The 13,122-nt window shown below is 35.0% G+C and overlaps 1 protein-coding gene across 1 annotated transcript in view; it reads left to right on the top strand.

Annotated features, from left to right (window-relative positions):
* UNC13C (unc-13 homolog C) overlaps window positions 1-13,122 on the top strand; it is a gene marked incomplete at its 3' end in the record, with an annotated part of 135,729 nt that overhangs the window by 42,150 nt on the left and 80,457 nt on the right. The window contains exons 6-8 of the mRNA XM_080626807.1: window positions 303-522; window positions 4,680-4,907; window positions 7,623-7,764. Of these exons, the coding sequence (XP_080482933.1) occupies window positions 303-522; window positions 4,680-4,907; window positions 7,623-7,764 (590 nt within the window). The remainder of the gene's footprint in view (window positions 1-302; window positions 523-4,679; window positions 4,908-7,622; window positions 7,765-13,122) is intronic.

Genomic DNA, 13,122 nt, shown 5'->3' with positions numbered 1-13,122 from the left:
ACACATGCTTAACTGAGCAAGTCTATACTAGTAGAATGTAAGCAGTGATGTTAAAGCTCATATGGACAAACCACACAAATCCCAAGATGTTTGCCAGTTTGCTACAGCTAGACAGTCATCCAGGGTTCTTTTGTCTTCAAAGTGCAAGGCAAAATAAGTTAATTAGTATTTTGTAAATTAGTTCATGCTTCTATATATATTCTGATATTTTGTAACATTTTAAGTGTAAGGGTATATACTTTATCTCCAGTTCACTCGTATTAACCAGTGCTTCAAACTAATCCTTTTTATTTATTCAACAGAAAATACATGTCTTCAAGAAGACACTGCAGGCTTTGATCTATCCAATATCATCAACTACACCTCATAACTTTGAAGTCTGGACAGCTACAACTCCCACATATTGTTATGAATGTGAAGGTCTACTTTGGGGCATAGCCAGACAAGGCATGAGATGTACTGAATGTGGTGTCAAATGCCATGAGAAGTGCCAAGACCTCCTAAATGCTGACTGTCTGCAGAGTGAGTATTTCCTAACAGCTAAAGCTTTGCAGTACTCAACACCTTTTGATTTTGTGTGTACACTCATATTCCCCGAAATGAAGAGCCAGATCATCAGAAATTAGTGAAAGCGTGTTGGTATTCATTGGCTAAGGAGCTTTCCAGAAACTTCATGGAATATTGACTTTTAATTTTGGTTTTGTCCTTGGAACTTGATAAATGTTGCTGGTCAGTTACAAAATCAACTTTTGCAGCATGACTATATTATTTACTTTCTCCTGCCAATGTCAACATCCAAAACAATTTGTTTCATGACATAAAATAAACATTTTATTTAACTTAGAACACAAGAAATGTTTAAAACAGAGATAAAAAAATATTCCTAACACTTATTGTAGTCACACTCATGTGCTATAAAATATACAAAAATACGGAACACTAAATAGGATAGTTTCACAAGTGAGAAAAGAATGCTTCTTGTGAAAATCAAGTATTATAAAAGTATATTGTGCAGCATTAATATGATAGTTGGTGGTGAGTTTTCAGAAGTCTATCAAGTAAAGGCTGTACTTGTGAGTAGCTTCTTCAGTAAGTGCAAATAATTTCTGTTATCTACAGAACAGCTGAGCTGCTTTTGATGGTGCCACAACCATGGAGGTGACATGAAAGATGTATCCATCCCTGTATTAGTTGAATCTTGGCTGAAACCTAAAAATGAAAAGCTACAAAAGATTTACAGATTTAAAATATCCTTTTTATCTTCCTTTTCACTTATCTGAAGAAATACTCAGCCCAGGGGTTCGCTGGCCTATATCACCAGCCCCAGAAAACATAACAAATGGCTGAAAGAACAATATTGTCTTTGCAGAATTTCTACAAATGTATGAATGGTAATGCTGAGAGAGAGCCTGCAAAAAAAGAGTAGGATTGGCAGTCATGTGTGGTGTCAAGTTTGAAAGCATTAAACAACTGATTCAACCTCTAGGAGGCAAACTGCAGATAAAGAAAATATTTAACACACCTAAGGGATCCAAATCTTTCCCTTACTATACAAATGTTTTTGAGAACCCTGTCACATGTTTTTGCAACAGATTAATTGCTCAGCAAGTTTGAATGTTATATTATTTTGAAAATTAACTTCATGTGCTTTGTTTCATTTATGTTAAAAATTTAACATTTCACTAAAAGAATTAATTGAGCAGTGTAGCTGGTTCTATAGGAAGGCTTATGTTGACAGTATCATGAAGTGAAATGAATGTGGTTCATTGTGGTTATTTTTATTACAGTCATCCTTTTGGCCATCTCATAATCACTAGGACATATTGGCCTCCAAGCTTTTGTAATTTTCTTTTTTTTATATGCTTAATGATTGCTAATGTAGACTGTAGACATCTCAAGCTCTTTCACATCAATATCTAAGCTTGTTCTAAATTAGATTTAAGAAAAATCAGTAGTACTTTCATTAGACCTCTCATCTTCAACAAGATACCCTTACTAATAGTAAGTGTAGTATTAAATCAGAATTGATTTTAATCATGTTGAGTTTGTATCAGTCCCTAGGGTAAAAGGGGCTTGTTCACTTCCTTTGCAATATAAGTTAGAATATTGTCTTAATTAGTCTGATCAATACTGCATGAAAAGAGCTGTTGATAGACTGTCAGCAATAGAGGATGTGAAAATAGCTGCAATAAATAATTTAGTATAAATAGAAGCCTATTCTGATTTTTCAGTGAAACTTAAAGCAGATTTCTTTTTACTGCAAATTCCAATTTTATCTGTACTGTCTCAAAAAGCAGCAAGGTTTTCAATAGGAATACTTTATTGCCACTCAGATTGTGTCCATGGTTTATCATTTCATCATGATGTTGTATCTGTACTTTTAAAGTAAGGGCAGAAAATAGAAAATGAAAAATGTTGCTTTCCTGCATCTTGCAAGAAGTACCTGTCACTCTTTCCAGGCAGCTCAGCAATCATCTTTTTTGTGATAAAATCCCTAGAGAATTTTTACTGGTATTTAGTTTTGTGGTAGCATTTAATTCATTTTCTACCAATTCATAGTATTTCAGTGTGTAAAACTCTTAATCACTAGAACCTTAGTCTTCTGCATTAAAAAAAATCAGCTATTCAAAGAGATTTTCAGGATTTATCAAGATCATCTTTAGCCATTGCAAGCTGAGAGTGCCTCAACAAAAATAATGTCATCAAAAGGTGAGAAGGATGTTTGACAGTAGTGTAGAGAAGGAACTGTGTTCCTCATCATTATTGAAAAATCTTAATTCTAATTGTGTGGTGAGTGGTTCAACATAATTTTGTCTTAATTTTACTATCCATTTAGAGGAAGCAATAATACTTTGATCCTCCCAGGCATGGAGGATGGCTAGCTGGGTGACGTTTTCACAACCTTTTGGAAGGACAAAGTACTTACTGCTGCTAGTGATAACAGCAACACATTGTCTGATGATGATTGTCTCAGTGCTATGAGCCCTTGAGTAGTGTTTAACAACATGAGCTAAAATTCAGCAATACCTGTGGCAAGTGATTAATGTGTCATTGATTACAAAATTTGTAGTCTTCTTGCATCTTGCTTAATATGTCAGTCTTGTCATGACTTGAAATAACCTCTTTAGCACTGCAGAAATCTTTTTGCTTCCAACATTTGTAATACCATTTTAACCACACCAATGATTCTTTTCTCGTGCCCAACTGCAAGGTGGACATTTGTTTTTTTCAAGAGTACACTTGAGTTATTCCATTACAATATGTATAGCAGAGACATTGAGCAGAAACACTTTCCTCGTTTTATACGGAGAACTTCACTTTGGCTTTTAAAGGACCTCTGAAATCACTTATGATCTTTAGAGAGAGAAATCTCTCCACAGTTCCCCTGGGAAAAACTGTGAATAAAACCTGTAGTATGTCCCAGACAAATCAGCAAATCACCTGAGTATTTTCTTTTTTTTCTGATTTAATTTATAGGTTAGACTCTTAAGTTTAATATCACACAAGCACGGGTCTGGTGCAATATTGTTTGCAAAAATTCCCTGTATGGTTCCAGTGTTAGAATTCTTGGAAAAGCACTCCCTTAAGTTTGTACAGCTGCAATCAGAGTACAAAGCTGAGTACATGTCTACACTTTGGTAAGCAGAGCACGGAAGAGTGGCTTTAATAGCCATCAGAAGACTCCAGTCCTAACACTGAGCTTTGTGAAGCTCTCCTTTGTTGATGCATGATGTTTAATGAAGGGATGGAGTGCACTAGTGATCCAGACTGAGGATGTCAAGTCAGCATTACAGTTAGGATAGTCCTAAACTGATATAAATGCTTAAATCCAGGGAATGCTTACATTCAGTAGACCTTGAATGCTTTGTTAAATGGATTTATGTGATCATTAACTTTTTATTAACACTGTTCCTGGAAGGAATGAAAAACTTTCCATGAGTCAGGCAGCATCAGCAAATACTGAGATGTATCTGGAAACAGTCAAGATAGTTGCTATGTCTATTTCTTTCTCCTGTTCATTAGATTTCCACTGTGGGAGAGCATAGCAGGTGTCTAGATCAATGTCCTTATTGTCAAACTAAAAATTCTCTAAAAAAAAAATGCAGTGAAAACATTATCTTGTTTAAATACTGTTTCTGTTAAGTTGGGGGAGTTTTTTGTTCTAATAAAACAAATACAGTTTCTTGTACAATCCTACTCCAGAAGGAGAAAAAGGAATGAAGATATTGTTACATCATGCTGACTTAGAAAGGAAATTAAAAAATTATTTTAAGAATTATTCATATATGTTTTACTGAAGCTTAGCTAGTAACAAGTAAAGGGCAGAGCAGACAGACCTAGATACTGCACACTTTTACACACCTTTCTGGAGGAGTCAGTATGCATAATTATTTAGAAAAAGTTGCTCATATGTTTGGATGTTTTCACAGTACAGGTCAGCACTGAATAATACTGATTTCCAGGTATAAAACATACTTTATTGAAGTTGAATATTAACCTGTCATGTTAAACTGGTAATTTTAGGTATTGCAAAGAATAAATATAAGAGGATTGATATCATCCAGATGAAACAAACATCTCTGAGTACTGCAGTACTAGCTATTGACTGGAGACTTTAAAAGAGAAGAACTAAGGTAACAATTCTTGTAAAAAAGTTTTGACCTTTTCTCTTATTTCAGGAGCTGCTGAGAAGAGTTCCAAACATGGTGCAGAAGATAAAACACAGAACATTATCAGTGCTATGAAGGAAAGAATGAAGATCAGAGAAAAAAATAGACCAGAGGTGTTTGAAGTGATCCAGGAGATGTTTAATATTTCCAAGGAAGATTTTGTACAATATACAAAAGCAGCAAAACAAAGTGTTTTGGATGGCACATCCAAGTGGTCAGCAAAAATAACAATCACAGGTAAATTTCCTTCTGAACTGTTTGCTCTAAGAGCCCTTTCTTTCCTAGTCTCCTGGTTCGGGAATAAAATTTATTATAATTAGACCTGGAACTGTGTTCAGTTGCGTACTTGGTGCATCCCGAAATGGTTGAATTTATAGCATGCTAGCTGGAAGAGTTCTAAGTTACAGCTGTTGGCAAAACTACTTTAAATTCCACTGCTCTAGGAAGGAAGATAAATAGTCTTCTTGTCTCCTCTTTGTCCTAACAATGTCTTCTGTGCTATTGCTGAGCTTTTTGCCACCAACTGCAGGAGTTCACAATTTTGTTTATGGGTTTTTAATTACTCTGATGTTAAGAACACTGCATCTTGCAATTCCAAACCCCATTTATTTGAAACTCATCATCCACTCTTTGTTTGTTGAAAATGAATGTTTGGAAGTGCTTCCATTGTTACATGGTTTTTCTGCTTAAACCGGTGTGTGTCACCTACAAAAACTCTAATCTGTACACTTAAAAACTTGGAAACTGAATTTTCTACCTTTTTAAAAAACTTCCAAATGAAGAGTTCCAGTAGGGTTTGAACCTGTTTGTCAAAACACATTGCAATTGGTTTGCAAGAACAACTGGCTGACATCAAACAAGATGGAAATTTACAAGCTGAATTGCATCAAAAATCTTTGCATTGTTGTTGGATGGGATTAAAAAATGAGAGATGTGATTTAGTAAGTGCAGCCATTTGGATCTACATGTTTTTGTTAAGGTATCTTTTTCAGCTATGGCAGCTGTTATAACTGAGAACAAAAGTAAACTGGACTTAGACCCACATCTTCAAATCACTGTGTCACAAAGTGTTAAAACAATATTTTCAAAACTAAGCACAGTCAATGACATTTCTCTCACTAAATATAATAATAATATTTTTTTGTGTGAGAGCTAAAAGGAGTTTTCTTTACATAAAAATGAAATTATCTCTTTTTTTCTTTTCATTTCTGGTATTTTATGTGTTTTATAATTTACATAATTTATTAGTACAGTGGTACATTTATAACATATAATTTATAAATGTATTTGGGTTGTGTGCTCAAAAATTTTTACTATAGTACTTTTCAAGTCTGTGGCACTTTTTTAATATATCAAGGAAGGGTCATTGAGAGATGAAATGGCCATTTGCAGTGCTGAAATTTAAAGCTGGCATTCAGGAGGGAAAGGAGAAAAGCATCTGTCAAGTGAATCATGAATGAATTATTCTGTGAGAGTTGATAGGTGTGTTATTAGTTACACATGGCTCTGTAGTCCAAACTAAAGCCCAGTCACACTTGGGGCAGTATGTAAAGCATACACAGAGCTGAGAATAGCAGATATGTGCCAGGAGAAATCAGGAGAAAATCTGAGATTGTGAGTTAGATGGATTAGGGAAAAGGGAGGCCATTCTGAAGGTTGTGGGACAGTGTATGAAACACAAAAGAATAGCTGTTGAATTTTGGGACTGTCACCAAGCACAAGGGGATATGGAGAGATGCATCAGGGAAAATACTTAATTCATTCTTACTTTTAGTTCTGCCTGGAAAGGATACTCAAGACTTCCTTGTATTCAGGCCACTGTAATAGTTAGCAATTCTGGAAGACACTGGCACTTAATTCTCCTGTTAATAGGAGAGGGATACTTCCTTGCCTTCTAAAAATTTCCCTTTGGATTTGCAGTGAACAGGAAAGACAAACTATGTTGCAGCTTATTCCCAAAAGATTAGTCTTTTCAAGAATGAGAGCTGATCTGCTAAGTAAGAAGGTGCCATTGTTATATAATCATTTTTCTGAGCACATTGGGGGAGCTTCATTATCCAGAATGATTGGCATTACAGAATTTTAACTAAATGTTGCCACCAAGACAGTTGAAATAGGTGCAAAGAAGTAAAACCAAGGTCTGATGATGCTACCTGCAGCTCTTTGGGTTCAGTAGGCTGCTACTTGATAGTTCTGCTTTCTGCTGAGATATCTAGTTTATGAATTATGATGGAAAATCAAGTTGTGTGTGTTTTTATTTGCCACAAAATGCACATACAGTAACTATACACCCACATTAACTGTCAGAAAGGCTAACAAATACACGAGCAGCTAATGATAATTGAGCTGAACTGTCACCCTGTCTGTGATAGAATAGGAAGCAATCTGAAAATCCTCATGGCGCATCTCTCACATGAGGAAAACAAATTGCAAAGTCATAACCATGCCTCTCCTGTTTAATTTCATGATCCACAGTGCAGATTTTTGCCAATGGAAGGTATTATTTTGAAAATTTTAGTTTGGATCTTTGGAGAAATTTTGAAAATCATGATTCATTTATTGGCGGTGGGGGGTGGAAATTTTGGGGATGATTGGACTCCAAGTTATACAACGATAATACATTACTTGCAGTGCTGATTAAACAGAAGTTTGAGAAGCATATCTGAATTATGCATGGCAAAAAAAAAAAAAAAGTATTGTGCTCTCTAGTGAATCTTTAAATTTATTACCCTATTAAACCGTATTTGTAAATTTTATACAGTCCAGAGGGCAGTTAGACAAGGCTTGTCGATCTCCAGAGTAGCAGGTGATGAGAAAATTCATCTGGAAAGCTTTGTTTTAGGAGACCTCAGTTTGAGGGCTTTGTTTCCTATTGCTGTTGTTAGTGTCTCATTTATTTCTTGGCAATGAAGGCTATGAGGGCTAAAGCATGTTTCTTTCCTTTTGTTGCAGTTCTTTGTGCTCAGGGCTTACAAGCTAAGGACAAAACTGGCTCAAGTGACCCATATGTTACTGTGCAAGTTGGCAAAACCAAGCGGAGAACAAAGACTATTTTTGGAAACTTGAATCCAGTATGGGATGAAAAATTCTACTTGTAAGTATAGAAGCTATTGTTGTTCCTTGGTTTGTGAATTTACATTTAGGTAACATAGTGCTACCAAGTAAAATAATTACTCAGTTGGAAAATATTTGTTGTCTTTATTATGCATGTTCATAGCAATAATAAATTAACAAGTTCTGAAGGGGAAGAGCATAGAAGTGACTTTATGATATAGTAATCATACAGCTCATAATTATGTCTTTTTGGGCATCTGTTGGTGGTATTTATTTTCCTTTTTTAAGGAACTTCAGTAATAGTTTTCACACTCAAAACTTACATACCAAATGTTTGCACTATAAATGCCTTCCTGTGTCTCTGATACTCACCATGTAAGTTAAATGCATTTTTATTCAGTATGACTTTCCTAGGTGAAACTGGGGAAAGTGATAGTAACTGGTATGCTTTAGGCTCTGAGCTGGGCTGTCTGTATGTCTAATCTTTCCAAGACTGAGAGCTGTCCAGAAGTGTCTGATATGGAGGGTATGATCCTCCTGTCTCCTTTCTTTGGCCACAGCCTCTGAACTGAATATGGCATAGTTTGTTGTCAGCATATGACAGAAATTCAATTCTGACTGCAAAGTAGATGTTTCAGTCTTTAATACACTGACTACAGTTTGAGTATGATTTCATGCCAGTTCAACTTCTGGCAATGCTCCTGGCACTTCTTTCAGAAACACATGTTACAGTACAAGAAATTCCAATTCACAGGAACTATACTGTTACTTTCCTGAAAATATTGCCTTGGGATACAACACATTCCTGACTGAGAACGTGTTCAATCTGATAATAGTATCAATTTGCTCAGTGTTATTCCTCTATAGGTAGCAAAAGTATTTTCAGCATTTACTCTTTATTCAGCTTGATTACCATGTGCTCAAGTGTATGATGTGCACTTAACTACTATTATTAAAGTCAGTTAAGGATTCTGAAAAGCTAATATAAACCTTAGATTTCCTTTGGAAATTTTTAAGTGAAAGAGAACTGTTTATTTAGTGAAATATTTTAAATTGTTCAGAAAAGTTCCAGTCTACCCTGAGAGCACCTGCCACAGTATTATCATGTGAAGTTAGTAGGTATTTTATGGAAGCTGTGTGAAAACGGTAGTGTAATAAATTATGAAAGGAAGAAATGATAATAAAAAAGGACATACAATTTCAGTGTTGGTTAAATACAACAGATTTATTTGCATTTTTACTGAAAATATATGCAGACTGTTGACACATAATCTAACCTTGCTAGTACGTTATAAAAGTCTAATATGTTTGTGCCTAATAATGCTATTCAAAACTGTATGTTAATTTGATACAACTTGATGAAAATCTGTATCAGTGATGATAAAAGTGATGTGTCATTTTTTTAAGCAACCCTGAATTTACAAAGCAGTAACAGAACAGCTCAGAGTGCTGCAGACTGCCCAGATAAGATTCAGAATTTCTTGTTAGTCACTGTGCGCAACAGGCTTCAAAATAACCACTCATCACAATGTAAAATAATTGTCTTCAAGCCATAATATTGTTTAGTTTCTCTTACCTTCCCTTCCTCCTATAAGGAACACGTTAGTTGTCATTATGACTATCTGTGTAAACAGTTGAAACATTGTTAGGGTTCAGCAATTTGAAATAGACCTCTGTTTTTTTCAAGAAGGTGCAATGTCATAACATGAGAGGTTACCGTCTTATGTAGCACATCTACTTGCCTGGTTTTGAAGGGTTTTTGGTTGGTTGGCTGGTTTTGTTTGTTTTGACTAAAATCTGCTACCTTATTATTGAGGAGGTTATGATTCACTAGTGAGTTTGAAAGATGTATGACCCAGATGTCACTTCTATTTGCCTGGAAAAGTAGTAGGTATTCCAACTATATTAAACAGTGGATGCCCATTCCCTTCACAGATTCAAATGCCAGTACTAGAATAGTTAATTCAGAGAAAACACACACTCAGAAACTTTACAGGCTTCCCCTATGTGTTTTCTTTTTGAGTTATTTGTATTACTCCAGTAACAGTTGAAATTTCATACCTCATTGTATCACTGTGAATAACCGAAGGTAAGAGATAGTTACTTTCTTGCATTTAAAGGTATGAGTTAGATAGTGTTAAAAGTTGGATGAGCAATTCAGTAAATTTGACATGAAGTTTTAAATATATTTGCTCAAAGATACGAGCAAGGCTACCATTAAATCCCTGGAAACGTGAAAATATGATGCCTTTTTTCACTCATCACTAAGTATTATTGTCATCTGCTGCTCAAGCAATAACATTAATAATAATAAAAAAAAAAAAAAAAACCTTACTATAGCATAAATCTGCTGAGTAACTGCTTTGAACTGAATACATTTTCAATCACTTCTGTAGCACTTGTGCTTTCTAAAATAGTCTCCTTATTTAATGCATTGGATTTCAATTGAAAGTATATGAGAATTTGTAAAGTATATTAAATAAATTATAAATGTTTAACCAGAAGATTAAAATGGAAATAGATCAATATAACTATGCCATTGAGTCAGGAATTTTCATTTAAATTAGGCTCTACTAGTGATATTTGATAGTCCTATTTAAAATAAAATACTAATCATCATTATAACTCCTAAATGATAAATTGCAGAAATAAAATACATCTCAAGATCCCACAGTCATATATTGACTCATAATACCAAAACATGCATTTAAATCTCCCCATCTGTTCCAAAACAGAGACTTGGAAAAAACATTGGCTCCCCACTGTGCATTTGCTCTGTCATAGCAGATAGAGTGAGGGCAGTGTTCCTGTTTGCAGGATCACACATAACCCTAATATGATTGAATGGTAAGCAGAGAGTGAATGTTTCTAACAGAAAATAATGTAACCCTCTGTTAAATGACCGTGGGATACTGGCATAGATTTAACATGGGAGTTCATAATCCATAACCAAATTAGAGCTTACCTACAACTGTATGCATCTCAGCAATAAAGCCCAAGACTGTCACAGGAAGAATACATATTTCCTTGAAATGTATTTTTTTATACACAAGATAGAGAAGTAAATAACAGAAGATGCTCCTTTAATTAATGTAATACAGGTGATAAGGGCTTTTATCTTATCTGTTGGTATTATCAAGTCAGTGATAACGGACCAGCTTTTATTTTTTTCAATAAAACATCAGTGATATGAGAGCTTTTTCAGTGACAGCAAAGGAAGAGTCCTGCAGCTCTCTGTCTCCTTCCTTTTTCTGGTTGAGTTTGGCATCTGATGTGGGAAAGGGGGCTGCTTTTTTTAATTTTCAATTACAAGAAAGACATATTTTGGCTGTACAGTTTTCGGCTTTATACAAACTTTAAAATCTGCAATAAAACTCCACTCTTATTCATTTCTTGGCTATTTTCAACAGTTGATTGCAGAAATATGGAAATTGCTTTTTTTTGGCAGTGTTGTCTAGGAAGCGTACACCTCCAAATTGCTTTGTAGACTTTGCAAGCATAATGTTCCCTTTGACCACTCATTAACGCCTCAGATATAGTTGTATAATGTAGAAGTCTTTCGTATAACTGGATGGTTATTTTACATATTCTTTCCATTTTGTCCATCGCTAGGCCACCATATGGCTTTGATCAATAGCTTCATTGGGTACCTGTTACTCCTTTCAATCATGAAGACATTTGATCTAATTGTTTTAAATTAGACCAATGAGAAAGGTGGGGTGGGGTTTTAATGGTCATCACTATATTGTTAAAATTTGTCTGATCTATGACACTCTTGATTTCCTGGTGATATACTGAAAATATCAGTGCAGACATAAAATGTTATATAGAGAGATTTTCAGTTGCTTTCAGGTAAACCAAAAACCCCCCAACTGTTTGTTAAAACATGTAGAATGTTGCTGAGAATTTGTACTGCTATGTATTTCAGCAGATAATACTGGGGAGAAGTATCCCCTGGTACGAAACAGCACTGATGTAGATTAGAGACTGTGATAGTTCAGGTTTCTGTGTTGGTCAGAGAAATTGTTCAACTGCTTCGTATTTTGGGTATTTCAGTCTAGAGTTTCTGATGAATTGAGAATTTCTGGCAGCTATTTCAGGCATCCAGTGTGGATGCTCTTACCTTAGAATTATCTTAAAGAGCACCACGCACACAATCTGTACTGCAGATTTTTGGATGCATTTAAAGCAATATTTACTATAATCGGCCATGTATAGGAAATAAATACAAGAGGACCTTGCCAGAGTTCTTTCATACTGTTGTTTTATACAGATCAACTGAACTGACTTGTAAAAAGTATAATCTTGATTGTACCTGAAGACAATGGGATTGGTTAAACATCCACGTGGTGTTCCCGTTTCCAGTGATAACTAAGCACAGTCTTGTGAGAATTGTTGAAACCTCTTAAGGATTGTTTCATAAGAAAGAGTATATAACAGAGAATTATATTACAGAAAAGCAATTAGGTAATAGAAACCCACAAATTAGTTTACTGAATTTATCCATTCCAAAAATTCTTCAATAAGCAGCCAAGTCCCTGACAGACATCCTGCTAATTAACATAACTGTATCTCACAGCCTCAGCCCAAAACACAAGAGTCTGAGAACAAATTCAAATGATAAATTGTTTGTTCAGCAATAATGTTTTTCAGTTTCACATTACAGCATGTTCAGTCTGAGTCTTTTTTTCAAACTATTGTCAATCCAGCTTAATTTTATACTGCTCACTTTTTGTTATGACAGAGTAAACTAATGCAAGAAAAGGCATAATTAGTCTCATTCTACTTTATCAAAAGCATGCCTCATGACCACACTGTTAAAGAATTGGGACTGTCCAGACTAGAGAAGAGACAAGTAGTGTAGGTAAGAATGTCTTTAAACATATCCTTTGTCTTCAAAAATGAAAGGAATAATCTATTTTTCATGCTTACTGTTATAGTAGAACAAAAAGTAATAGGCAAAAATTCCATTTAGAGGCTTAAATCAGACTTCAGCAAAAGTTTGGCTGTAGTTGGGCTGGTAAAATACTGGAATAGATAGATTTTCTGAGAGATTGTGGTACTATCTCTGAAGAGTTAAGGACAGAATGGACAATTCTCATAGGAATGCCATGCATGTATCTGGTTCTGCCTTGCATTAATGGCAATAATCATAAACTTGAGGGTAACATTAGCAATAAATGGCTTCCTGGCTTTCATTCTACTGCTGTCTTCCATAACCATGTGGTTTCTTTATACTTTTAGGACAGTATCTGTGTTATCACCTTACATTCCCTACAACAGACCATATGACATCCAAGATACTTTAGTATAAGGGAATAAAATTGGGTAGGAATTTGGCAAGGTTCAACTCTCTGATTGCTTTATGTACATTACCTGCTATGCAAAATGTATTCCT

Source organism: Psittacula echo, assembly GCF_963264785.1.
Source record: "Psittacula echo genome assembly, chromosome: 10".
NCBI lineage: Eukaryota > Metazoa > Chordata > Aves > Psittaciformes > Psittacidae > Psittacula > Psittacula echo.
Note: the sequence above shows the minus strand (reverse complement) of the source record. Positions and strands in the feature narration are given on the sequence as shown.